Source organism: Haliotis cracherodii, unplaced genomic scaffold, assembly GCF_022045235.1.
Source record: "Haliotis cracherodii isolate W230 unplaced genomic scaffold, xgHalCrac1.p SCAF_6, whole genome shotgun sequence".
NCBI classification, from domain to species: Eukaryota; Metazoa; Mollusca; class Gastropoda; order Lepetellida; family Haliotidae; genus Haliotis; species Haliotis cracherodii.
This window is the reverse complement of record NW_027266319.1, coordinates 34,367,790-34,392,933: the sequence shown is the minus strand read 5'-3', so window position 1 is coordinate 34,392,933 and position 25,144 is coordinate 34,367,790. Positions and strand designations below refer to the sequence as shown.

At 42.8% G+C, this 25,144-nt stretch overlaps 1 protein-coding gene across 1 annotated transcript in view; it reads left to right on the top strand.

The window, feature by feature from the left end:
• The window catches only part of LOC139445553 (alpha-aminoadipic semialdehyde synthase, mitochondrial-like), a 31,952-nt gene that overhangs the window by 1,796 nt on the left and 5,012 nt on the right, over positions 1-25,144 (top strand). The window contains exons 2-18 of the mRNA XM_071226699.1: positions 358-534; positions 992-1,144; positions 3,030-3,176; positions 3,893-3,971; positions 4,455-4,582; positions 5,677-5,951; positions 7,028-7,139; positions 8,305-8,364; positions 10,127-10,197; positions 12,038-12,049; positions 14,484-14,741; positions 17,437-17,547; positions 19,035-19,143; positions 19,504-19,580; positions 20,658-20,721; positions 22,884-23,051; positions 24,064-24,159. Of these exons, the coding sequence (XP_071082800.1) occupies positions 358-534; positions 992-1,144; positions 3,030-3,176; positions 3,893-3,971; positions 4,455-4,582; positions 5,677-5,951; positions 7,028-7,139; positions 8,305-8,364; positions 10,127-10,197; positions 12,038-12,049; positions 14,484-14,741; positions 17,437-17,547; positions 19,035-19,143; positions 19,504-19,580; positions 20,658-20,721; positions 22,884-23,051; positions 24,064-24,159 (2,097 nt within the window). The remainder of the gene's footprint in view (positions 1-357; positions 535-991; positions 1,145-3,029; positions 3,177-3,892; positions 3,972-4,454; positions 4,583-5,676; positions 5,952-7,027; positions 7,140-8,304; positions 8,365-10,126; positions 10,198-12,037; positions 12,050-14,483; positions 14,742-17,436; positions 17,548-19,034; positions 19,144-19,503; positions 19,581-20,657; positions 20,722-22,883; positions 23,052-24,063; positions 24,160-25,144) is intronic.

Here is a 25,144-nt window from a genome sequence, read left to right as displayed (position 1 = left end):
TAGTTCTTATAATGATAACATATAACAAACCTTTAAAATGGGCCAATTTCTACTAGTCCTTATGATACCTTTACTGTTGGGCAGTTTGGTAAGGACTACAGAACTAGTGCCAATTTCTAACGCTGCCTAGAAACATAATCGGGGCAAGTCTGAATTTTGAGCCCATGTTCCTATGTGTCTGGCGTGTCCAAGTGACACACTTCTGCACAGCGCCTCCTTAGACAGCACCACAGATGACTGGGCCAATTGTGCCCCTTCAGACTGCTGAGAACCTTGTTATATCTTCTCTTATGAACCTTAAAAATTCATCCTTCAATTTAGTGTTGATATTATGTGTGTGTGTTTGATCTGTTGCAGGAATATGCTAACAGAGGTGCTGTCATCCAGGAAGACCTGAGTGAGGCATCCCTGGTGATCGGCGTGAAGCAGGTTCCCATTGACCTCCTCATGCCGGAGAAGACATATGCATTCTTCTCCCACACCATCAAGGCGCAGGAGGCCAACATGTCACTGCTTGACGCAATTCTGGAAAAGGTGGGTACACATGACACATGACATTGATGGAGGAGGTAGCAACATGGCGCAGGTGGCCATTCTGGAGAAGGTTTGTCACATGACACATGACATTGATGGAGGAGGTAGCAACATGACGCAGGTGGCCATTCTGGAGAAGGTTTGTCACATGACACATGACATTGATGGAGGAGGTAGCAACATGGCACAGGTGGCCATTCTGGAGAAGGTTTGTCACATGACACATGACATTGATGGAGGAGGTAGCATCATGGCGCAGGTGGCCATTCTGGAGAAGATGGGTACACATGACACATGAAACATGACACATTGATGGAGGAGGTAGCAATTCTGGCCATTCTGATTGCTTCTGTTGGGAGTTGCTTCCCTTAGCTGTCTGGACATTGATGGGTTTGAATCCCATATGATGATGCTATTAGTGTCATAGGAAATGAACCTCTGTTATTTATGGTTGCAGAATATTCGCCTGATCGACTACGAGAAGATGGTGGATGAGGAGGGCCAACGTGTGGTTGCTTTCGGGAAGTATGCGGGCGTGTCAGGCATGATCAACGTGCTGCATGGGATGGGGCTCCGACTGCTGGCTCTTGGGCATCACACTCCATTCATGGTAGGTGGGATTCTTGGTGCTGCTCTGTTCATGGTAGGTGGGATTCCTGGTGCTGCTCCGTTCATGGTAGGTGGGACTCTTGGTGCTGCTCCATTCATGGTAGGTGGGATTCCTGGTGCTGCTCCGTTCATGGTATGTGGGATTCCTGGTGCTGCTCTGTTCATGGTAGGTGGGATTCCTGGTGCTGCTCCGTTCATGGTAGGTGGGATTCCTGGTGCTGCTCCGTTCATGGTAGGTGGGATTCCTGGTGCTGCTCCGTTTATGGTAGGTGGGACTCTTGGTGCTGCTCCATTCATGGTAGGTGGGACTGTTGGTGCTGCTCCGTTCATGGTATGTGGGATTCCTGGTGCTGCTCTGTTCATGGTAGGTGGGATTCCTGGTGCTGCTCCGTTCATGGTAGGTGGGATTCCTGGTGCTGCTCCGTTCATGGTAGGTGGGATTCCTGGTGCTGCTCCGTTTATGGTAGGTGGGACTCTTGGTGCTGCTCCGTTTTTGGTAGGTGGGACTGTTGGTGCTGCTCCGTTTATGGTATGTGGGATTCCTGGTGCTGCTCCGTTCATGGTAGGTGGGATTCCTGGTGCTGCTCCGTTTATGGTAGGTGGGATTCCTGGTGCTGCTCCGTTTATGGTAGGTGGGACTGTTGGTGCTGCTCCGTTTATGGTAGGTGGGACTGTTGGTGCAGCTCCGTTTATGGTAGGTGGGACTGTTGGTGCTGCACTGTTCATGGTAGGTGGGACTCTTGGTGCTGCTACGTTCATGGTAGGTGGGACTGTTGGTGCTGCTACGTTCATGGTAGGTGGGACTGTTGGTGCTGCTCCGTTTATGGTAGGTGGGACTGTTGGTGCTGCTCTGTTCATGGTAGGTGGGAAGTGTTTGACGCTGATTGTAAATATCACTTAGCACGATCAGTTGCCAACTTTTGTAGTCATGGATACACGGGAGATAACAACTTGAGAAAAAAGTCACTTCCCCATTTCTGCTGTTTGTTAATCAGTTTAATGAAACAGGGGTTCCCTTTGATTTACAAAAGTCGGAGACCACGGCATCCCCCAAAGTTATTTTTAAGTTGGTTAGTTGGTTTGATGTTTAACGCCACACTCAGCAATATTTCAGCTATATGATGGCAGTCTGTAAATAATCGAGTCTGGACCAGACAATCCAATGATTAATATCATGAGCATCAATCCACGCAATTGGACCAAGTCAGCAAGTCACCCAATCCCGTTAGTCGCCTTTTACGACAAGCATAGTCGCCTTTCACAGCAAGCATATGTTGCTGAAGGCCTACCCCGGATCTTCACAGGTTTATTATAAGGGTCCTTTCGTGCAATATGAGGGCCCTGTAAGGTAATGGAATGCTGGAATGTACTGTATGTTTACATAATTACTTCAGAGCCTGGAATGAATATAAAATAAGGTCGACAGTGGTCAGGATTGATGGATGAAATTACAGACCCCGATAACTGAGCATGATGCGCTGTAGATACAGTGAATATTATTGTGCGACCCCTGAAGCATCATGGTGGGCAGTTCCTTTCAGCTTGTACTCCTGTACACCCTTCTAAGGCCCGTGAAGTTCCGGGGTAGAATAGGTCTTCCGCAACCCATACTTGCCATTAAAGGCGACTATGCTTGTCGTGAAAGGCGACTAACAGGATCGGGTGGTCAGGCTCGCTGACTTGGTTGATGCATGTCATCGTATCCCAATTGCGTGGATCGATGCTCATGCTGTCAATCACTGGATTGTCTGGTCCAGACTCGATTATTTACAGACCACCGTCATATAGCTGGAATGTTGCTGAGTGCGGCGTTAAACAACAAACAAACAAACAAACACCCTTCTAATCCCACGACATTCTTGTTGAACTGTTTTTTGTCTGTGCAGCACATCGGACCCAGTCATAACTACCGGAACACCGAGATGGCCCGACAGGCTGTGCGGGACGCAGGCTACGAGATCGCTCTAGACAGACTGCCTAAGTCACTTGGTACTCTCACATTCGTGTTTACAGGCTCTGGAAATGTCTCCAAGGTAACACTTCAATCATGTCATAGTGTAAAACTATATCATTTTAATTACAGTTTAAGCCGACTAGTTTGTTTGAGTCAATCCAGTGCGGTGCCCAGACAAGAAGATCTTTGTTGTAATAAAACAGGCCTTACCTCGCAAAGTGGATGAAATTACTTGAGCACCTTGATTAAAAACATGAAAAGATTTGGAAAAGGTCTGTCAACGCCGATATCATGGTTTACATGCTCTGCAACTGACCGAAATCTGAATGGCTGTTACCATGTTGTTTATGTCCTGGATGTGGATTTCATTTTGTGATTTTGATTGGACTATGCACAGGCTCATTAGTCCAGCTAAAATATTACTCCATAATTCCTGCCTAGTTCGGCAAGGGTGGAAACTGGACTTTTACAGTCAGTTAACTCCTTTGCCTCGGGAAGATGATTTCTGGTGTCCCCTGCTATGACTATGCATATTGCTAAAAGTGTTGTAGAACCATACTCACAAGATTTCTCTCACTCACGTCTGCAGTTGAATTGGAAAGGTATTTAAGCACATTGAGTCCGATGCTATGGTGGCAAAGTCCAGGATATTTATCATTATAAAATTGAGACGTTAGACACTGGGAAATTGAGGATGAGATCTGCATTACTTGTTGAATATTGCTAAAAGTGGCGTAAAATAATATTCGCTCTCTAAAGTATTGAGTTAAAGAAAGAGTCCATGCTATGTTTCAGGGTGCTCAGGAAGTGTTTCAGGAGCTGCCCCACGAGTACATCGAGCCAGAGTATCTCCCCAAGGTGGCCAGACATGGAGGTCAGTACAACCTGACCGGGGCTGGGGATCCTGCTGGACACCCTCATTCTGTCCTCCATGAGTAAAGCCCATTCTATATGTCCACTGAGGGGCACGGGTGGCCCCGTCGTCTAAGGCGCCGCGATTCGCTGTGGAGATTTACGTCACTTGGGCACGCCAGAAACCTATGATTGTGGGTTCGAATCCCGGTTCGCCTCGATTATGTTTCTAGGTTTGTCAGCACCATACCCGTGCTCGTGGGTTTCACCGAAGTGGTAAACATATGAGACCCGCATCACTTCAAGCTTTCCTCCCACATAAAGTTGACACGCCGTGATATAACTGGAATACTGTTAACAGCGGCGTTAAACCCAACTCACTCACTCACTCAGGAGCCAAGCTGTCCACTCATACGGTATGGCTGGAACATCAATATGAGTTCCCTGTGCTTGTCAGCACTCAATACTCACTCACTCACCACTCACTCTCTCTCTTTCTTTCCAGCTACAAACAAGGTGTATGCTTGTGTTGTGAGCCGAAATGACCATTACGTCCGGAAGGAAGGCGGACCATTCGACGCAAATGAATTTGAGGAGCACCCTGAAAGATATGCCTCAGCTTTCAGTCATAAGGTTTGAACAGTGGAGATCACAAACAAAAAGTTTACCTTGTCTGTTTGTTTCGTGTATCGAGGTGGACAAAGTGTCCACGTGTTCCTTTCACACACGACTCAATCAAAGTGTGACATCTATTCTAGTGCCCCCATGCACAGTGATAACACTGACCCGTGAAGATCAGGGGTAGAGTAGGTCTTCAGCAAGCCATGCTTGCTGATAAAGGTGACTATGCTTGTTGTAAGAGGCGACTAATGGGATCGGGTGGTCAGACTCGCTGACTTGGTTGATGCATGTCATCATGTCCCAATTGCGTGGATCGACGTCATGATGATGTCAATCACTGGATTGTCTGTTGCATATAGCCAGAATATTGCTGAGTGCACCGTTAAACAACAAACAAACAAACATTATACTGAAGTGTAATAATTTGTCCAGGTTCGCCCTGATTATGTTTCTAGGTTTGTCAGCACCATACCCGTTCTCGTGGGTTTCACCGAAGTGGTAAACGTCTGAGACCTGCATCACTTCGGGCTTTCCTCCCACATTAAGCCGACACACTGTATATAACTGGAATACTGTTAAAAGCAGTGTTAACCCCAACTCACTCACTGTAATAAATTACTCACTTCCTCATTCACACAAGTTTGGACAAAGTACCTGTATGACAATTAACTGTTGAGATGCTAATCAAGTAGGAATGCTGGGAAATCTTTGCTAGTGATGTCTGAAGCTATTGCCTGTCTCTTCTGGGGGTGGTGTTATGGTCATGATTCAAGCATTAGCTTGTCACACTAGGTTTGATTCCCAACATGGGCACAATTTGCCTCTTACAGAACCTGCAGTATATGTTTTTTTAAACAATCATCCCCATTCCATGTTTATCTCTCGCAGCATTTTCTCTACCGCTTTTCAGCTCTGGGAAATTATGACTCAAGAGTTCTTAAATTGAATTTTATTAAACCTTTTACATAATTTATTTTGGAATGATGTGTTATTCGAAGACACATTTTGTAAAGCTCATTGTATTTTGTCCACTGGCATCATAGTTATTGGAATATTGCTAAAAAGGCATAAAATCTAACTTACACACTCACTCCAATCATCACCAGGTGGCGCCGTATGCTTCCTGTATCATCAATGGCATATACTGGGCACCGAATGCTCCTCGTCTCCTGTCCATCCCAGACGCCAAGGTGCTTCTACGACCACAGGAATCCCCGTGGATTGCGTCGAGTGCGGGATGTCCTCAACTCCCCCATCGACTCGTGGCCCTCTGTGATATCTCCGCCGACCCTGGCGGCTCCATCGAGTTCATGAAAGAATGCACAACCATCGACTCCCCGTTCTGTTTGTACGATGCGGAACAGAACATGGAGACAGAGAGGTAGATATCTTTGTACTGTTGTATAGCCATGGGGATATCATACTGGTATTGTGCAAAAACAATAACTATGAGATAATGTTTCCTTACCCGCCAACAATGACCATACCCCAGCAAGTTGACTCTGCCTTGAATCTGTAGAGCACCAGGACTGGGGCCATGTGAGCCTATGGCATGGCCTGTCCATCTAGACGTTCGTCTGACTGTAACTTCATTAACTTTCTGACCCCCTCTATGGTCTAGTGGTAGAGCGCCTGCCCGGAGGGCGGAAGGTCCGGGGTTCAATCCCCGACTGCATCATACCAAAATATGTTAAAAGATGGTACTTGTTGTTACCCTGTCTGGAGCTCGGCATTAAGGGGCTAAAACAAGGAATGGTCGGCTCGGAGTCAGTATAATGTGTCTGAGTGGGGTATTCATGTTAAACTGCGGCATGGTATCTCAGTGAGCTAGCACTATAAATTGGCATCAGTCCTGACTAGTACAAGCAGCCACACACACACACACATACATGCACGTCGCTATATAAGTGCAATAATCTTGGATGCAACATTAAACCCCATTTCACCTCACCTCACCTCATTAACTTTCTTCTATTAATCAGCTGATGGCCCTAGCATGAAACTTAAGGAGGATGTGCAGCTTGATGATAAGAGGCTGTACCATCCTAACATCACATGCTTCTATACCGTTCATTAGATCATCCAAAACAGGCTTCCGCAGGAGATATTGCTTGGGTGAGATTCTGCATTGCAAGCCATTGTGATGTCATCGGTTACCATCACGTCACAGTCAACACCAATCCCTGCCACTAAGGCTGGTTCCAGTTCTTTTTACATCCAAACAAACTGAAAAGGTTGGAAGAAGGATTTTGTTTGATAATTAGAATCTCACCCTCGTGTCTTTTTATATCAAATATATCAACACTCGTCGATAACAATTAACACTCCTCTGCAAGCCTTGGCTTGTGTTGATATTTTTTATATCAAGTCACTCGGGTGAGATTCTCTATATATTGAATTTTTTCCCATGAGGGAGTTCATTCACATGAGGTACACGCTTGTCGTCTGCTTTTCTAGTTTCGCTGGTGATGGTGTCCTGATCTGCTCAATCGACAACATGCCTGCCCAGATCCCACGTGAGGCCACCGACTTCTTTGGGAGCCTCTTGTTGCCGTACGTTAAAGACATGGTGAGCTTCACACAGATCTCGTTGTCCTGATTGATTAGCATATGCATGGGTCATGTGACCTGGTCACCTTCGTATTTCATTTTCCAGTTTATCATATCTCCATTCCAAACTGAAGTCCATTCAAAAGTCAAGTGAAATACAGGTTACCTCTACAATGCCATAACATTAGTAATTAGTTACATATAATACCGTATTCGCCGTAATAAGCGCCTCGCTCTAATAAGCGCCCACGGCGATATTTGTGGATATATTGGCTAGTGAACAATCCCAATTAGCACCCCTTCCGATTGATCAATATACACAAGACTTATTTATTCAGGTATAATACGTGTGTTATATGCATCCTTAATTTTGGGAAATTAGATTCTGGAAAAATACATCTGTCGTATATAAACATTTCAGGCTGTCAGCATAAACCATGAAATTTATGATCTTTTAACCCTGTTGTTTTTCACCAAAATAATATTCTAATAAAGCCCCCTATTCCTATTTTCGAGAGCGCCCTGGGCGCTTATTACGTCGAATACGGTATATAAACTAGGAAACGTGTACTCCTTGTAGGGCTGGGACGAGTCACTACCCAGGTACCCACCACCCTATTACCTGACCTTACCCGAGTTCCCCCTGTAGACATTAAGAGATCGGTACAAACTGTCCGATTTGGAAAAGTTTGACCGTAGCCCTGGCAAATTGTGTTTAGATACGCGTGTAAAATGATCTGATCATGCATACACTGAAGTTTACTGCATGAAGTTTTATCCTTATTCAAACATAAAAAAGTCTGGAGTGGGTGCATTGTCAGAAACAAATGGAATAATTAGTGACTCATAGTGTAACAATAGAGTTTTAGATACTTTTTGTCATTACACAATCTTTATCACGTGACTAACCATGGGTCTGGGCAGTCCTGTGGGTACCCGGGTCCTACTCCCGACCCTAGTGCCCGAGTTACCCGTCCCAGCCCTAACGCCTTGCCTATGAGTCGGAAATCAGTGATCAGGAATCCAGGCCCTCCTGCAGACTGAACTCTTTAAATGAGCCTTGTCTGTGTAATCCTGAATCTCTTGTTCACATTACTTTCACAATGATGTGTTAGCTTGTATATTGGTGGCTGTGCTTTTTGAGACTTGACCTCAACATTAACGATTAAACTCTCATTTTGCAGTTGAAATCTGAAGCCAAACATTCCTTCGAAGAGTATGACTGTTCTCCTGTGGTCAGAAATGTAAGTTGGGTGGAAACAGTTGGTTAGAAGGTTTTACACGACGCACAATTATGCGTCCAGTAAGCACAAATGTTAAGATTGGGCACAGAAAAAGAAAATGCTGCGTCCAGAGGGATGTACAATAATAGTCATTGTACCTACAGCGCATCAAGAGCAGTTATGGGTGTCAGTCATTTCATCCATCAAGCATGACCACTGTCCCCATGATCATTGAATCATTCCAGGCTCTAAAGGAATTCTGTAATTATACAGTATACTACACCATGTCATGACTTTACAGGGCCCTGGTGACCCATGAAGATCCGGGGTAGAATAGGTCTTCAGTAACCCATGCTTGCCGTAAAAGGTGACTATGCTTGTCTTAAAAGGCGACTAACGGGATCGGGTGGTCAGGCTCGCTGACTTGGTTGATGCATGTCATTGATCCCAATTGCGTGGATCGATGCTCATGATATTAATCACTGGATTGTCTGGTCCAGATTTGATTATTTACAGGCCGCCGTAATAGATGGAATATTGCTGAGTGCGGTGTAAAACAACCAACCAACTAACCAACCAACAGGGCCCTGATATTGCCTGCAAGGACCCTTAAAATTAATCATTGGCGGTCCCCTGGATCCCCACTTTTGTAACTCAAGGTAAACCCTCCATCTACCTTGCGACTGAATGGGACAGATTACAAACAACATCCTGTAGCTGCCATAGCCATCTAAATGAGGATTGGGTGGTTAAAATGCATGACTTACATGTCATCATGGCCTGACATGTGGATTGGCGTCCTTGCTGTGTCCTCGGCCTGACCAAGGTTACTTACAGGCCACCATGATGTAGCTAGAATATTGCTGAGTTTGGCATAAAGCAACCTTCACTCACTCACTGACACGATCTTTGAAGGTCCAGGTTAGAATTTGTCTTCAGCAACCCAGCTTGTCGTAAGAGGCGACTAATGGGATCAGGTTGTCAGGTTGATGCATGTCACCATATCCCAATTGCCCAGATCGATGCTCATGATGTCAGTCACTGGAATGTCTGGTCCAGACTCAATTATTTAGAGACCGCCATCATATAGCTGGAATATTGCTGATTGCAGCCTTAAACAACAAACAAACAAACTAAACTCATTGACACAATGACCCTTACATGTGGTGTTTTTTAAAATGTAAACTGGAAAAGTATTGCAAAACGTACCAAATGATGAACTGATTACTACCAGTGCCATTGTTGTGACCATGCTATTCTGAAGACTGATGTTTGATTCCCCACATCGGTACAATGTGTGACACACATCCCTTGTGTCCCTGCCATGATGAAGATCCGGGGTAGAATAAGTCCTCAGCAACCCATGCTCGCCGTAATAGGTGACTATGCTTGTCATAAGAGGCGACTAACGGGATCGGGTGGTCAGACTGGCTGACTTGGTTGATGCATGTCATCGATCCCAATTGCGTGGATTGATGCTCATGATATTAATCACTGGATTGTCTGGTCCAGACTCGATTATTTACAGACCGCCATCAGGCTGGAATATTGCTGAGTGCGGCGTTAATCAACAAACCAACCCTGCCGTAATATACCTGGGGTAGCACTTGCCAAGTGTCAAACAACGGAGGCTACTCTAATCAGTCAAGATGATGTTCAGCTTATCAAAATTATCAATATGTTAAAATGACATCTGATTTAATAGCGGTTAAAACATTTGTTTAATTTGTCATAATATGATCACTTCTTAAATAAATGTTCTCTGTTTCTTGTGTCTTTCTAGGCAGTGATAGCTTCCAATGGATCTCTTGCCCCAAATTATGAATACATAGATGTTCTCCGACAAAAAGCTAAGTAAGTGGTATTGAATGTTGTCTTGTGTGTGTCACCATGGTAATGCTATATGTGCAGCATCTTATTTCCAGTTGTTTCATATCAGAGCTCTATTTCTGTGTTTATTGTGGGAAACAAACCATGACCATTTATTTATTACATGCATGATTGAAGTCATAGGGAGTTAAGCAATAGTAAAATCTAAAGGGAAATGATTGCAAATAGAAATAATATTTTCATCATAAAAGTGATGCAGTGCAAATACTGCCAGGAACCAGTCTATGTAAGAAGTGCTATGTACTCACAAACTAGTGTATCATGATCAGTGGTCTGAATAAACCAATGAGGGTATGTGCCTAGCTTTATGTTAAAACCAAACTTAGAGGTCTCAGCAATAATCTTTAACAACAGAGAGTATGTCTATTACTCTCCGTCAGATGATCGGCCAATGCTATTTTCAAAATACACATAGGAAATGGAAGACAAATGTAAATGTGTTCTTGCACCTTTAAACAGTGGTAAAGAGTATTGGTGGTGCCGGATGTGCCATGATTATCTGATAATACTCATCTGTAACCTGTTGCCATTCACCTTTAGATGAATGAATGTTTGAATTTGATAAATATTAGTAGATAGTATGGAAATTAAAATCTGCAAATTGTCATATTTGTAAACCATTGTTGATCTCAGTGGTATTTGTTAAGTATTCTTTGTAACATAAAAAATAATAGTTTTGTTTTTCAGAAAATATTAATGGAAATTAGAAGAGGTTTTGTATGCAGTATGTTTTGTAGATGAACGTATCGTATCACAGCAAATATTGAATGCAGTGATAGAGTAATTATGCTATTTCCATTGTTACTTGGTAGATATAGCTTCAGTGGGTATTTAGTCATGTCACTCCTCAATGGTGCTATGGCAACAGTCGGCTGTATATGTAAGGCTAGAACATAAAACACAATTGGTCCTGGACTATAGTTTCACCATACATATATGGTGATAAAAACCATGATGTGCTGCCCACTGACCATCAATGTCCTACTGCCACCCCACCCCACCCCGCCCCGCCACACCCCGCCACGCCACGCCCCGCCCCACCACACCACACCACACCACACCACACCACACCACACCACAGCCCACCACACCACACCACACCACACCACACCACACCACACCACACCTTTAAGGGCAAGTAAATTCAACATAGGAACTTTGCACATTTTAATTCTTTAGAGCAGACATAATCACACATGTTTTACCAAAATTAAATTAGAAAAACAGAAATAGTGTAAAACAGAGTATAAAAAATGACAGGCAAAATTGTCCCCAAATGAAATGAATCTGCCAGTGGGGGGATTCCCCTGACAGGGGTTAAAATGGGTTCCTGGTGTTTGAAGCGCTGCACACTTTCAACAATCTGGCCAGCATCTACTCTACCTGCTTCTGCCTTGGATTTTTTAATCACATTATGTCAACTAATCCCTTATTGGAATTTGGGAACAACTCTGCATGAAAATGTCTTCAGTTGTCCCTGACAGGCATTCATTGTGTGGAATAGGGCAGGGGGCAGCTAGTGCATTATGGGATGCATACAGGATGCATACAGGATGTTAGTCATAAAAAGATGGTTACAGAATGTTAATTGTTATTTTAATTATTCACAGTGTCAAGATCAAAGCCCATTTCACTCATTAACCAAATCCTACTAAACTCCCTCACTCACTCTGTATAACGGAAACAATGTTGAAACTGCATTAAGCCAAACTTTCTCTCGATCTCTGGAACAGTAACCATGCTTTGGACAACATGTTCAACAAGGTCGTCCGTGTCTGACCACTTAGTTCCATGTTATTTTTAGGGACAAGAGGAGGTAAGACCAGTTCTTTGTCATTTCAAGGGCCATAGTCTGTCGTACATTTTATGTGATCCACCTCATTATACGCACACGCTGTCATAGACACACCACGCTTTCTTCAGCCAGATCTACTTCAAACACGTGACTAATTTCCCAGTGTATCAAATACAACTGCTGCTCACTGTGCTGGTAACTGATTTCATTCAGAGATAAATCACTCTCACATATTTCCCTTTTTTATTTCCATATTGTTTTGTTTTGTGCACATGGCATTTTGTTACTTGGCTTGTCGATTATTTTCCTCATACCATAGGCAAAATACAACTAAAACATTTCTCTTCAAATAATTGGGCGGTCAGGTAGCCTAGTGTTTTCTCGTCATGCTGAAGACCTGGGTTTGATTCCTGACAGGGGTACTATGTGTGAAGCCCATTTCTGGTGTCCCCCGCCATGATGTTGCTGGAATATTGCCTAAAGTGGGAAAACCATACTCACTCACTTCAAATAATTGCTTAAAGGTTGGATGGGAGAAATTAAAGAAAAAGATGAAGAAGTGGTATTTTTGTCCAGTGAAAATTCTAAGGGTTTTCATTTTCAACTTTACATACTTGGCAGGAAGAAAATGAGACGCCTAAATAATATCTATTCCACATTTGTAAAGATTTTCATTTTGGATCTGTAGACAAAGTAATGTTAATAAAAACTGCCTAACTTAGGTTGTGTTGCTGTGATCATTACCCTGCCCTACATATTTAGATGTGTGCTTAATTCATTTTTTCCTATCAGAGTATTTTTCCATTCAGTACTACTACATTAGTAGCGCTAGTCTCTTATTATTGGTTGTAGTACTAACGTGTGAGGTTCTGTATCTGTAGGTCTACTAAAGCAGACAAAGTAAATTTAACTTCAAAATACTAAGATGTATAAGAAGTGCATTTCACTTTCTTAACCTTGCTTGACACATTTGACACAAGTATTATAATTTCTTGTTTCCACTGTCAGCACCCCTGTGTACATTACACAATCTTGTTGATAAATAAGTAAGTTTGAAATGTTCTTATCCTGGAACCAGTTATTTGTGTGGGAATATAGAAAAGGTCCCCAGTATCCCATGCTTGTCTCCCCGTGGTGATTCTGGGGCAGAAAAGGTCCCCAGTATCCCATGCTTCTCTCCCCGTGGTGATTTTGGGGCAGAAAAGGTCCCCAGTATCCCATGCCTGTCCTCATGTGGAGATTCTGAAGCAGTAAAGGTTAACTATAGAAATATGACCCTCACTTCTTTTGTAGGCCATGATATAGCTGGAATATTTCTGACTTTGACTCACTAAATACTGTAAATCGTGAAATTAATGCGTCTCCAAAAGAATGCGACCACTGGACCCTAGCCAAAAGTGCGACTCAATATGAATGCGACACCCAACCTCTCAAGCGTCAGTGGATTTCTATCTAAAGATGTCCTCAGTCAGGTTTAGAATCCTCACCTTAATCCAACCTTACATTAATCCAATCACACACCAAATAGCACTGCTTATTAGCGCTGAGTAAAGTACTTCCGGAAAAACAATACATGCGTGCTGGCTCGTGTCGGCCTTTGACGCAGTCGCAAAGAACAAAGGGTGGCGTCTGTCTGGACTTGCAGGTGTGATCAGTGATGACATAAGTGAGTAGAACTCTTGTCTTGACCCCAGCAGTGACAATTCACAGGACGTAATTAGTGTTTGAATGACATTGTTTATATACTTTATATACAAGTGCTAAACAGTGGTTTGGAATACATCAGCGTATGGCTAAGTTGGTATTTTTGCTATCCAAAATGTCTTGTTGTTGATATATATGCGATGTTTAAAAACACGAGCAAAGACCATTTTTCGCATTTAATTCACACTCGCGTTAATTTCAAGATTTACAGTAATTGGGCATCTGATCTTTATGTTTGTGAGATAATATGTGACATAATTGATGCAGTAAAATCTTCTTGTTTCTGTGAAGATTGTGTGAGGCGACATCATGAGATGTGTTGTTCACCTCCAGCATGGTGTAGCTTGGCTGCGTGATGGCTGTGTTGCTTGTGTAATATGCTTTAAATATTTATGTTCTGTAATCCTAATAATAGGTTAGATTAAGATTAAACAATAGGTAAAAAATGTGGAAACTTTAGCCAAACCTGTCTCCAGTAAAAAGTCATTGAGCCTTGTAAGGTCAGCTAAAAATTGTCCATAATTATTCCAATTTTCTTCGAATGCTGAACAGTTAAAAGGTTTTTGGCATACACCTCATTGTACTGTAATGTATAAACTGAGAAAGAATACTGCTAATTTATTCATCTTGTTGAAATTTGTAAGTAGATTTATTTCATAATCTGTCTCCCTTTGCTCTGTTTGGCTGTGCTTTGAGTGTTGTTTTCCAGAATGTTGTTAATGACCTGTTGATTGTTGTTTCTGGTGTCCAGGGCAAGTCACAAGGCCCAGCGGACCTCCAGTGGCATTGAGAAACGGGTGCTGCTTCTTGGTGCAGGCTATGTTGCTGGCCCGGCGGTAGACTACCTGTTACGCGACAGCTCCACACACGTCACTGTGGCATCCCAATACAGCGAGGAGCTTGACGCCATCAGTCAGAAATGTCCGGCGGCGGACTGTTTGTTGATGGACGTGCAGCGGAGTCAGGAGGACCTGCAACGCCTTATCCCTGAACATGACTTGGTCGTCAGGTGCGTAAACATGTCATGGTCGTCAAGGGGTTGTCAGGTGCATAAAAAGGGTGCGGTTGTCAGGTGGTTATCAGGTGCATAAAAAGGGTGCGGTTGTCAGTTGGTTATCAGGTGCATAAAAAGGGTGCTGTTGTCATGTGGTTATCAGGTGCATAAAAAGGGTGCAGTTGTCAGGTGCATTAAAAGGGTGCGGTTGTCAGGTGGTTATTAGGTGCATTAAAAGGGTGCGGTTGTCAGGTGTTATCAGGTGCATTAAAAGGGTGTCGTTGTCAGGTGTTATCAGGTGCATTAAAGGGTGCGGTTGTAAGGTGCATTAAAAGGGTGTGGTTGTCAGGTGGTTATTAGGTGCATTAAAAGGGTGCAGTTGTCAGGTGCATTAAAAGGGTGCGGTTGTCAGGTGGTTATTAGGTGCATTAAAAGGGTGCAGTTGTCAGGTGTTATCAGGTGCATTAAAAGGGTGCGGTTATCAGGTGCATTAAAAGGGTGCGGTTGTCAGGTGCATTAAAAGGGTGCGGTTGTCAGGTGGTTATTAGGTGCATTAAAAGGGTGCAGTTGTCAGGTGTTATCAGGTGCATTAAAAGGGTGCGGTTATCAGGTGCATTAAAAGGGTGCGGTTGTCAGGTGCATTAAAAGGGTGCGGTTGTCAGGTGGTTATTAGGTGCATTAAAAGGGTGCAGTTGTCAGGTGGTTATCAGGTGCATTAAAAGGGTGTGGTTGTCAGGTGCATAAAAAGTGTGCGGTTGTCAGGTGGTCATCAGGTGCATTAAAAGGGTGCGGTTGTCAGGTGGTCATCAGGTGCATAAAAAGGGTGCGGTTGTCAGGTGGTTATCAGGTGCATAAAAAGGGTGCGGTTGTCAGGTGCATTAAAAGGGTGTGGTTGTCAGGTGGTTATTAGGTGCATTAAAAGGGTGCGGTTGTCAGGTGTTATCAGGTGCATTAAAAGGGTGCGGTTGTCAGGTGTTATCAGGTGCATTAAAAGGGTGCGGTTGTCAGGTGCATTAAAAGGGTGTGGTTGTCAGGTGGTTATTAGGTGCATTAAAAGGGTGCAGTTGTCTGGTGCATTAAAAGGGTGCGGTTGTCAGGTGGTTATTAGGTGCATTAAAAGGGTGCAGTTGTCAGGTGTTATCAGGTGCATAAAAAGGGTGCGGTTGTCAGGTGCATTAAAAGGGTGCGGTTGTCAGGTGGTTATTAGGTGCATTAAAAGGGTGAGGTTGTCAGGTGTTATCAGGTGCATTAAAAGGGTGCGGTTGTCAGGTGTTATCAGGTGCATTAAAAGGGTGCGGTTGTCAGGTGCATTAAAAGGGTGTGGTTGTCAGGTGGTTATTAGGTGCATTAAAAGGGTGCAGTTGTCTGGTGCATTAAAAGGGTGCGGTTGTCAGGTGGTTATTAGGTGCATTAAAAGGGTGCAGTTGTCAGGTGTTATCAGGTGCATTAAAAGGGTGCGGTTATCAGGTGCATTAAAAGGGTGCGGTTGTCAGGTGCATTAAAAAGGTGCGGTTGTCAGGTGGTTATTAGGTGCATTAAAAGGGTGCAGTTGTCAGGTGTTATCAGGTGCATTAAAAGGGTGTGGTTATCAGGTGCATTAAAAGGGTGCGGTTGTCAGGTGCATTAAAAGGGTGCGGTTGTCAGGTGGTTATTAGGTGCATTAAAAGGGTGCAGTTGTCAGGTGGTTATCAGGTGCATTAAAAGGATGTGGTTGTCAGGTGCATAAAAAGTGTGCGGTTGTCAGGTGGTCATCAGGTGCATTAAAAGGGTGCGGTTGTCAGGTGGTTATCAGGTGCATAAAAAGGGTGCGGTTGTCAGGTGCATTAAAAGGGTGCGGTTGTCAGGTGGTTATTAGGTGCATTAAAAGGGTGCGGTTGTCAGGTGTTATCAGGTGCATTAAAAGGGTGCGGTTGTCAGGTGTTATCAGGTGCATTAAAAGGGTGCGGTTGTCAGGTGCATTAAAAGGGTGTGGTTGTCAGGTGGTTATCAGGTGCATTAAAAGGGTGTGGTTGTCAGGTGGTTATTAGGTGCATTAAAAGGGTGCGGTTGTCAGGTGTTATCAGGTGCATTAAAAGGGTGCGGTTGTCAGGTGTTATCAGGTGCATTAAAAGGGTGCAGTTGTCAGGTGCATTAAAAGGGTGTGGTTGTCAGGTGGTTATCAGGTGCATTAAAAGGGTGTGGTTGTCAGGTGGTTATTAGGTGCATTAAAAGGGTGCGGTTGTCAGGTGGTTATCAGGTGCATTAAAAGGGTGCGGTTGTCAGGTGGTTGTCAGGTGCATAAAAAGGGTGTCGTTGTCAGGTGGTTATCAGGTGCATTAAAAGGGTGCGGTTGTCAGGTGGTTATCAGGTGCATAAAAAGGGTGCAGTTGTCAGGTGGTTATCAGGTGCATAAAAAGGGTGTCGTTGTCAGGTGCATTTAAGGGTCTGGTTGTCAGGTGCATTAAGAGGGTGCGGTTGTCAGGTGTTATCAGGTGCATTAAAAGGGTGCGGTTGTCATGTGGTTATCAGGTGCATAAAAAGGGTGTGGTTGTCAGGTGGTTATCAGGTGATATGGTTGTCATGTGAGTTCACATGTGGACATACGGAGCCCTCAATGGTATGCTTTCCCAGGGTTTAATTGTACCGGTATGATAAGTAGCTCCAACTCATCATTTATTTCTTAAATATCTTCATGTATTTGATGTTTCTGAGTGAAGTTTGACATTTTTAGCTTGTTGCCGTATGCGCTGCACCCCGACATTGCCAAGCTGTGTATTGACCACAAACGGAACATGGTGACAGCCAGCTACGTGTCTCCAGCCATGCAGAACCTCCATCAAAGGTATATGTCTGTCCACAATTAGCAGGACATTATTTTTTGAATTGTTGGATTACAGATATTTTTTGTCAAGGTTTGAAGTCGGAGGAGCAAATAAAAATAGCTGACATCAGCTTCTTCTTTTTGTAAACTGGATCACAGAATGCTTTTACATATTATTATTGGGGGGTGGCAGTGTGGGGTGAAGAAGAAAAAAAATAAAAAATTCACCATCTGTAGCACCGTCTGCTGGAAGTTTTGGTTTTTTTTCTCTTGTGCATCAAGAAAAGGGACATAACTCTAGAATTTGAGCATCACCAGTTTTAGAGATGATTTTTAATAAAACAGTAATCTCGAACTGATTTTGAATGTATGACATGTAGGTGGGAAAAATATATGTGTAAACTTAGATTATTATTTTTTTTCCAATTTTGAAGGAAATAGTGTCAGCGGATTCGTTATTCAACTTATAAAAAAATAATGTCCCGGAGAAAGATAAAATCATGACTTTAGTATTGTGACTGCTTGTAGCTTGTGCTGTTATCCACTGGTGTGCTGGGCCAGATAGTCTCTTGTATGTGACTGGACTTTTCTAAACATCACTCACTGTGTTGATGTTAAATTGATGGATGCAGATCAGGAGTACATATAATTCCAGCTTACTTTAATATCAAGGAATTCTCTACATGTTAACTAGTTATGATACATGTAGTATCCAGCTGATAGGTTCACAATTCCCCATGCTTTTCTACTTGTGGGAATTCTGGTTAGAATAGGTTCACAATTCCCCATGCTCGTCCTGTGGGAATTCCGTGTAGAATAGGTTCACAATTCCCCCTTTTGATAATTTGGGATATTTCATAATTATTTTTTTTGAGTTTCCATGGCAACAACTTTGACTTTGACTGAAAATGTGGGTATTGGCAGGGGATATGAGTATTTTATGCTTGTTGTAATAGAGTGGAGATATAGTTGCCTGGACAATAGAGGATGAGGTTTCCTGTACCCCTAGTCAGAATAGTCAGAAATGACTGATTATGTGTAGGCAGTTGAAGTAGCTGGAATATGGTGGTCACTGCAGAGTAACATTCACTTACTCCTTCACTGACAAGACCGCCTCCGTGGTCTAGTGGTAGAGCGTCCGCCCAGAGAGCAGAAGGTCTGGGGTTTGTCATACCTAAAGACGTTAAAAGATGGTACTTGTTGTTACCCTGTCTGGCGCTCAGCATTAAGGGGCTAAAACGAGGACTGGTCGGCTCGGAGTCAGTACACTGTGTCTGTGTGGGGTATTCATGTTAAACTGCGGCATGGTTTCTCAGTGAGCTAGCACTATAAATCGGCATCAGTCCAGACTAGTACAAGCAGCCACACAAACACACACACATACATGCGCGTCGCTATATAAGTGCAATAATCTTGGACGCGACATCAAACCCCATTTCACCTCACCTCACCTCACCTCACCTCACCTCACCTCACCTCACCTTCATCGAGAGGGCCATGTGTTTCAGTGCCGTGGATGCAGGTGTGACCATCATGAACGAGATCGGTGTCGACCCTGGCATTGACCACATGATGGCAATGCAGTGCTTTGATGAGGTCCGGAACGATGGAGGAAAGGTCAGATACAGCATCTTTTACTTCATTATGATTTTTGATGTTTACAGAATATTACATTGTGATCATACTGTCTTCCCACATCAAACAGATCACGTTAAAGAGCCACACTTTCCTGAATGGATAGCTAACGATTTCTCTGCATATGTAATTCAGTTCCGTTTGAATATACCTGTAAGCAACAGTGTTTAAAAGTAAAAAAATATTTTTAAAAATGCAAAACAATTAGAAGCACTTTCAATATTCTTTTCCTTTCTTCAGTGTATGTTTTGTTTGAGGCATTTTGTGGATGAGTTTATATTTAATTGCCAACTCTTGTAAAATTTTGTTGTATTGAGGGTGTTCCCAATTACTGTTGTGCAGATCACTTCCTATGTTTCCTGGTGTGGGGGGTTACCTGCCCCTGAATATTCGGACACACCCCTTCACTATAAATTCAGGTAAGTATCAGATATATAGAAAGTCTAATGTTTTGCTCCCCACAAAATAAGAAACATTATCCTAGTATGTTTCACAGGAAATAACTAAAATGTGCAAGGAAAATTAATTCAGTCAACAATTTTGAGTAATGAAATGCAACGTCTGAAGGTGAAATATTTGTAAATAAGTTCACAACACATTAATTATTTGATTTTCCTTCAATCTTTCAATTGTTTGTTTGTTTGTTTGTTGTTTAACAGTGCACTAAGCAATATTCCAGCCATAGGACAGCGGTCTGTAGTAATTGAGTCTGGACAAAACAATCCAGTGATTGATATCATGAGCATCGATCTACGTATTTGGGATAGAATGACATGCACTATGAATGTTGTCACAATGGGACTGTTGTCACTGTTGCCACTATGGGACTGTTGTCACTGTTGCCACTATGGGTCTGTTGCCACTGTTGCCACTATGGGACAGTTGTCACTGTTGCCACTATGGGACTGTTATCACTGTTGCCACTATGGGACTGTTGTCACTGTTGCCACTGTTGCCACTATGGGACTGTTGTCACTGTTGCCACTATGGGACTGTTGTCACTGTTGCCACTGTTGCCACTATGGGAATGTTGTCACTGTTGCCACTATGGGACTGTTGTCACTGTTGCCACTGTTGCCACTATGGGAATGTTGTCACTGTTGCCACTATGGGACAGTTGTCACTGTTGCCACTATGGGACTGTTGTCACTGTTGCCACTGTTGCCACTATGGGACTGTTGTCACTGTTGCCACTGTTGCCACTATGGGACTGTTGTCACTATTGTCACTGTTGCCACTATGGGACTTGTCACTGTTGCCACTATGGGACTGTTGTCACTGTTGCCACTATGCGACTGTTGTCACTGTTGCCACTGTTGTCACTGTTGCCACTATGGGACTGTTGTCACTGTTGCCACCCATAATAGTCCCCCAATACCTTATTCTCATCATGAGAGTAAACCTGGAAAGAGGTTGAAAATGTTCAACTTAGCTACCAGCAACAGAGTATTTAAAAATGATTCCTTTGTCAATGAGAATTTTTCTCACTGTTGCAGTTGGTTTCCAAGGGGTGTTTTGATGAACTGTCTCGCAGGGGCCAAATATATCAAAAACAAACAGGTAGGAATGTTTACGTCTTGCTTGGAGTGAAACATGTAGCCTTAATTGATGGGTCCGATCCCAGACCCCCTCCCTTCATCTTTTGAAGGGGGCACGGGTGTCCCAGTCGTCTAAGGCGCCCTGATTCGCTGTGCAGAGTTGCATCCTTTGGGCACACCAGAAACCGATGATTGTGGGTTCGAATCCTGGTTCGCTCTGATTATGTTTCTAGGTTTGTCAGCACCATACCCGTGCTCGTGGGTTTCACCGAAGTGGTAAACGTCTGAGACCTGCATCACTTCGGGCTTTCCTCCAACATTAAGCTGACACGCCATGATATAACTGAAATAATGTTAAAGGCAGCGTTAAACCCAACTCACTCACTCACTCATCTTTTGAAAATTAATTTCAAAAATATGTCTACCTAAAATAATATGTGCCAGTTTACATCACCAATGTGTAAACACCACCACGTTAATTGTTAACGATTGTATTTAGAAATATTAGATATTACGGTTAGAAATAATAGATATTTTACTGAGAAATATTACATATTATATTCAGAGGTTCACCACCAAAAGAAACGTGAACCATAGAAACATATAGAGAAATATGTACATTAAGAAGAGATGTTTCCAATGTATATTGTTAAATGACAAAACTAACAATCAGTAAAGTGTTACCACAGAGAGTCTTTATTCTTATCACGATATGCTGCATGAGATTTCCAAACTGTACACGCTAATGCATGAGACAAATGTGCATCTGGAGTCAAGGACCTTCCCTCCTTTCCACTTTCTCATCTATCTTATCTTTTTCATACTGTATGATATCGCCTACTTTTATTTCCAATGATTGAAAATGTCCCACCACCCCCTGGTCACATGGGGGTGTATGGGCTACATGTATGTCGTGGCTATTTATCTGAGAAAAAAGAGAGAAAAAAAGAAGAAAAAAAGGACACACCCAAGTCATACTGCACTCGGAGACAGGTCTGCCGCAGTGGCCATTTACAGCTGTATTCACCAATTTACATTACATTTATTTCTAAATGTAATATCCAATCTCATTAAAATCAGACCTAAGTTTTCGCTGCCGCTAAACAAAGATCTGAGGACATCCCATTAGGGGTCACGTCAGAACGACCTTTCATGAACTTTGACCAACCACTGAAATTGACTAACAAGAATTTGACATCATCCAATTAGAAAGCAGCTTACTCAAGCTTTACGGCACTTGTTTTAACCTGGCAACTTCCATTTCAGACTACGCTTGAAAAATATGTTGACACAGTTCTCGATTAAAATTTTGAAAACTGCTCAAACGAACATTCCGGGATGTCTAATATATGGTTGAGATTCTATGGCAGTGCTTCCCACGTACTGTGCAGTGCCTCCTCTGTTCAAATGTCTATCCCACGGAAGCGAGTGATACACAATAATTTTGACGAAATCAGTCGTACGGGCTGTAACTGTCGTTCGGAATACCCTGTGTTAACATTTTCGAGGTTGCATGATCAGAAAATACATTCCGACTGTCACTTCCTTGATCTGGTAAGCGACGCTTTGATTGGTCGGATGAAAGGTCATTCTGACATGACCCATAAGGGGATGTCCTCAAATCTTTATCTAAATATTATTATGATATTATTATAAATTTTATGTTCCTAAACTAATCACCGCCAAAAGAAACACAAAGTTTCTAAAAATGCAGCAATAATGACCATTTCATTTGAAATGTCTTATAGCACCCATGTAGGAATTTTTTAATATTATTAATTTGTTTTATCATTTTCTGCAGCTGAATGATATTCAAGTTAGTTTCCTTATATTTGCATGTATATATGTAATTCTTTATAATCATGAATAAGTGATAAAGTAGAAAGCTCTGGTTGAGAAGACTGTTTTGTGACTCATACACAAGTATCGATTTGTGTTTCACACCAAGTTTGACATTGATTAGTAAAATTTCCAACTTTATGACAATCATAGAAGAGATGCTCCAGCATCTCAGATTCGTCATTGCAGAAGTAACTTTTAAAGTTTGTAGATATTCCTATTTCATATAAAAACGATTGTGTTTTAATATGATGAAATATGTTATAGTGATAGTTTCTAGTTTTGTTGTCAGTGCTGCATTCATTGATACATTTAAAACATATGGCGAGGTGTTCCCTGCTGCAGATGGTGGAGGTGTCACCCGGGGGAGGCCTCTTGGAGGCAGTGGAGCCCCTCCACTTCATGCCGGGGTTCAACCTGGAGGGCTTCCCTAACAGAGACTCTACAGCCTACATCAACAAATATGGTATTGAATCTGCCAATACTGTGCTCAGGGGCACCATAAGATACCAGGTAAAGTGTGCCCCGTGTATTGTCAGATATGAGGTAAAGTGTGCCCCATGTATCAAATACGAGGTACACCTTCAAGTACGAGATAAAGTGCTCGGGTACGCCTTTATGTATGAGATAAAGTGCTCAGGTACACCTTTATGTATGAGATAAATTGCTCAGGGACGCCTTCATGTATGAGATAAAGTGTTGAGGAACACCTTCATGTATGAGATAAACTGCTCAGGAAAACCTTCATGTATGAGATAAAGTGTTGAGGAACACCTTCATGTTTGAGATAAAGTGCTCAGGTGTCCCTTCAAGTATCAGATAAAGTTCTCAGATACACCTTCAGGTATGAGATAAAGTGCTCGGATACACCTTCAGGTATGAGATAAAGAGCTCAGGTATCCCTTCAAGTATGAGATAAAGTGCTCAGATACACCTTCAGGTATGAGATAAAGTGTATGAGGTAAAGTGTCCCCCAGGTGGTATCACATATGATAGAACTATGGTATTATGTAATGGTATTATGAGGTCAAATGAGGGTTTGGAGGAACATGAGATAAGAGGTAATATGGGGTGAAGGCACGGTGGCCAGGGATAGTTCATAAATGTGTGCTTAGCATGATATTAGAAGTAAGGGCACTGTGCTCTGAACGCATGATATTTGAGGTAATGGTTACGTAAATTTGTGCTCAAGAGTATATTTGTGGTAAAGGAACTGTGCCTAGGGATAATATGACATAACTATTTTCTCAGGAGCATAGTATGTGAGGCAAGGACTTGTGTCACACTCACTAAATGTATTTGCTTCAGGATACTGACAGACACAAGTAAACATCAAGACAGTGTAGGCAGTAGGCAGTTGGCAGTAGGCAGTAGGCAGCAGGCAGACTCTGGTGTTATGGACATGAAGCAGCAGAGTTATGCATGATATAATATATATAATCTCCAGTGTCAGCTGTCATTCTGTTTGTACACAGTGGAATTAACAGCCAATGTAGTCAGTAACTCAGGATTCCATTGACTGCAGGGTTACAGCACAGCCATCAAGGGTTTGATGCAGCTTGGGCTGATGGACTTGGAGCCTCATCCTTCACTGCATCCTGGTGGACCAGACATCACATGGGTAGGTCATAGGGAGTCATATCACATGGGTATGTTATATGGGGTCATATCACATGGGAAGGTCATAGGGGGTCATATCACATGGGAAGGTCATAGGGAGTCATATCACATGGGGAGGTCATAAGGGGTCATATCACATGGGTAGGTCATAGGGAGTCATATCACATGAGTATGTTATATGGGGTCATATCACATGGGGAGGTCATAAGGGGTCATATCACATGGGTAGGTCATAGGGGGTCATATCACATGGTAAGTCATAAGGGGTATTATCACATGGCTAGGTCATAGAGGGTTGTATCAAATTGGGGCTGGGGGATGGTCGGTCATATCACACAGCATGGCCATACACAGTCACAGAGCTCCAGATAAGCTGCGTATCTGCGTAAAATACGCATCAGAAATGCAGAAATACGCAGTAAAATAAAATCCAAGAGTATCAAATACGCAACGAACATTACAGGTACGCTACATAAATATAACTTGTGCGTATCATCAAAATATTGTGAAGTAACCCTGTGTATTCGATTAGCAAATCAGCAACTTATTTTGAAATTATAAACGGGCATTCCGTCAACCTTGCCAAACTCCAAGATGACAGTTACATCATGATCATTTGCCATCACACTTTCTTGTGGAAGTATCGTGGTATAAAGCTCTCGAACCCACACGACACCAGTTTGCAGGGACTAGATGTATAGTGGTTTTAAATATTTAACTTAAATACCCACATGTGTAAAAACTAGTGGGTAACAGAAATTTGAATACCCAGACAGAATTACTGATACCCAATGATTTTAAAATGCATGGGTAAAATACCCACAACACCAAAAGCTTATCTGGAGCTCTGCAGTCATATGACATTGGTAGGTTAAACAGGTTGTATCACATTCGGGCTGGGGGATGGTTGGTCATATCATACAGGTAGGTGATAAGGGGTCTTATCACATGGGTAGGTCATACAGGGTCATATCACATTGGGGCTG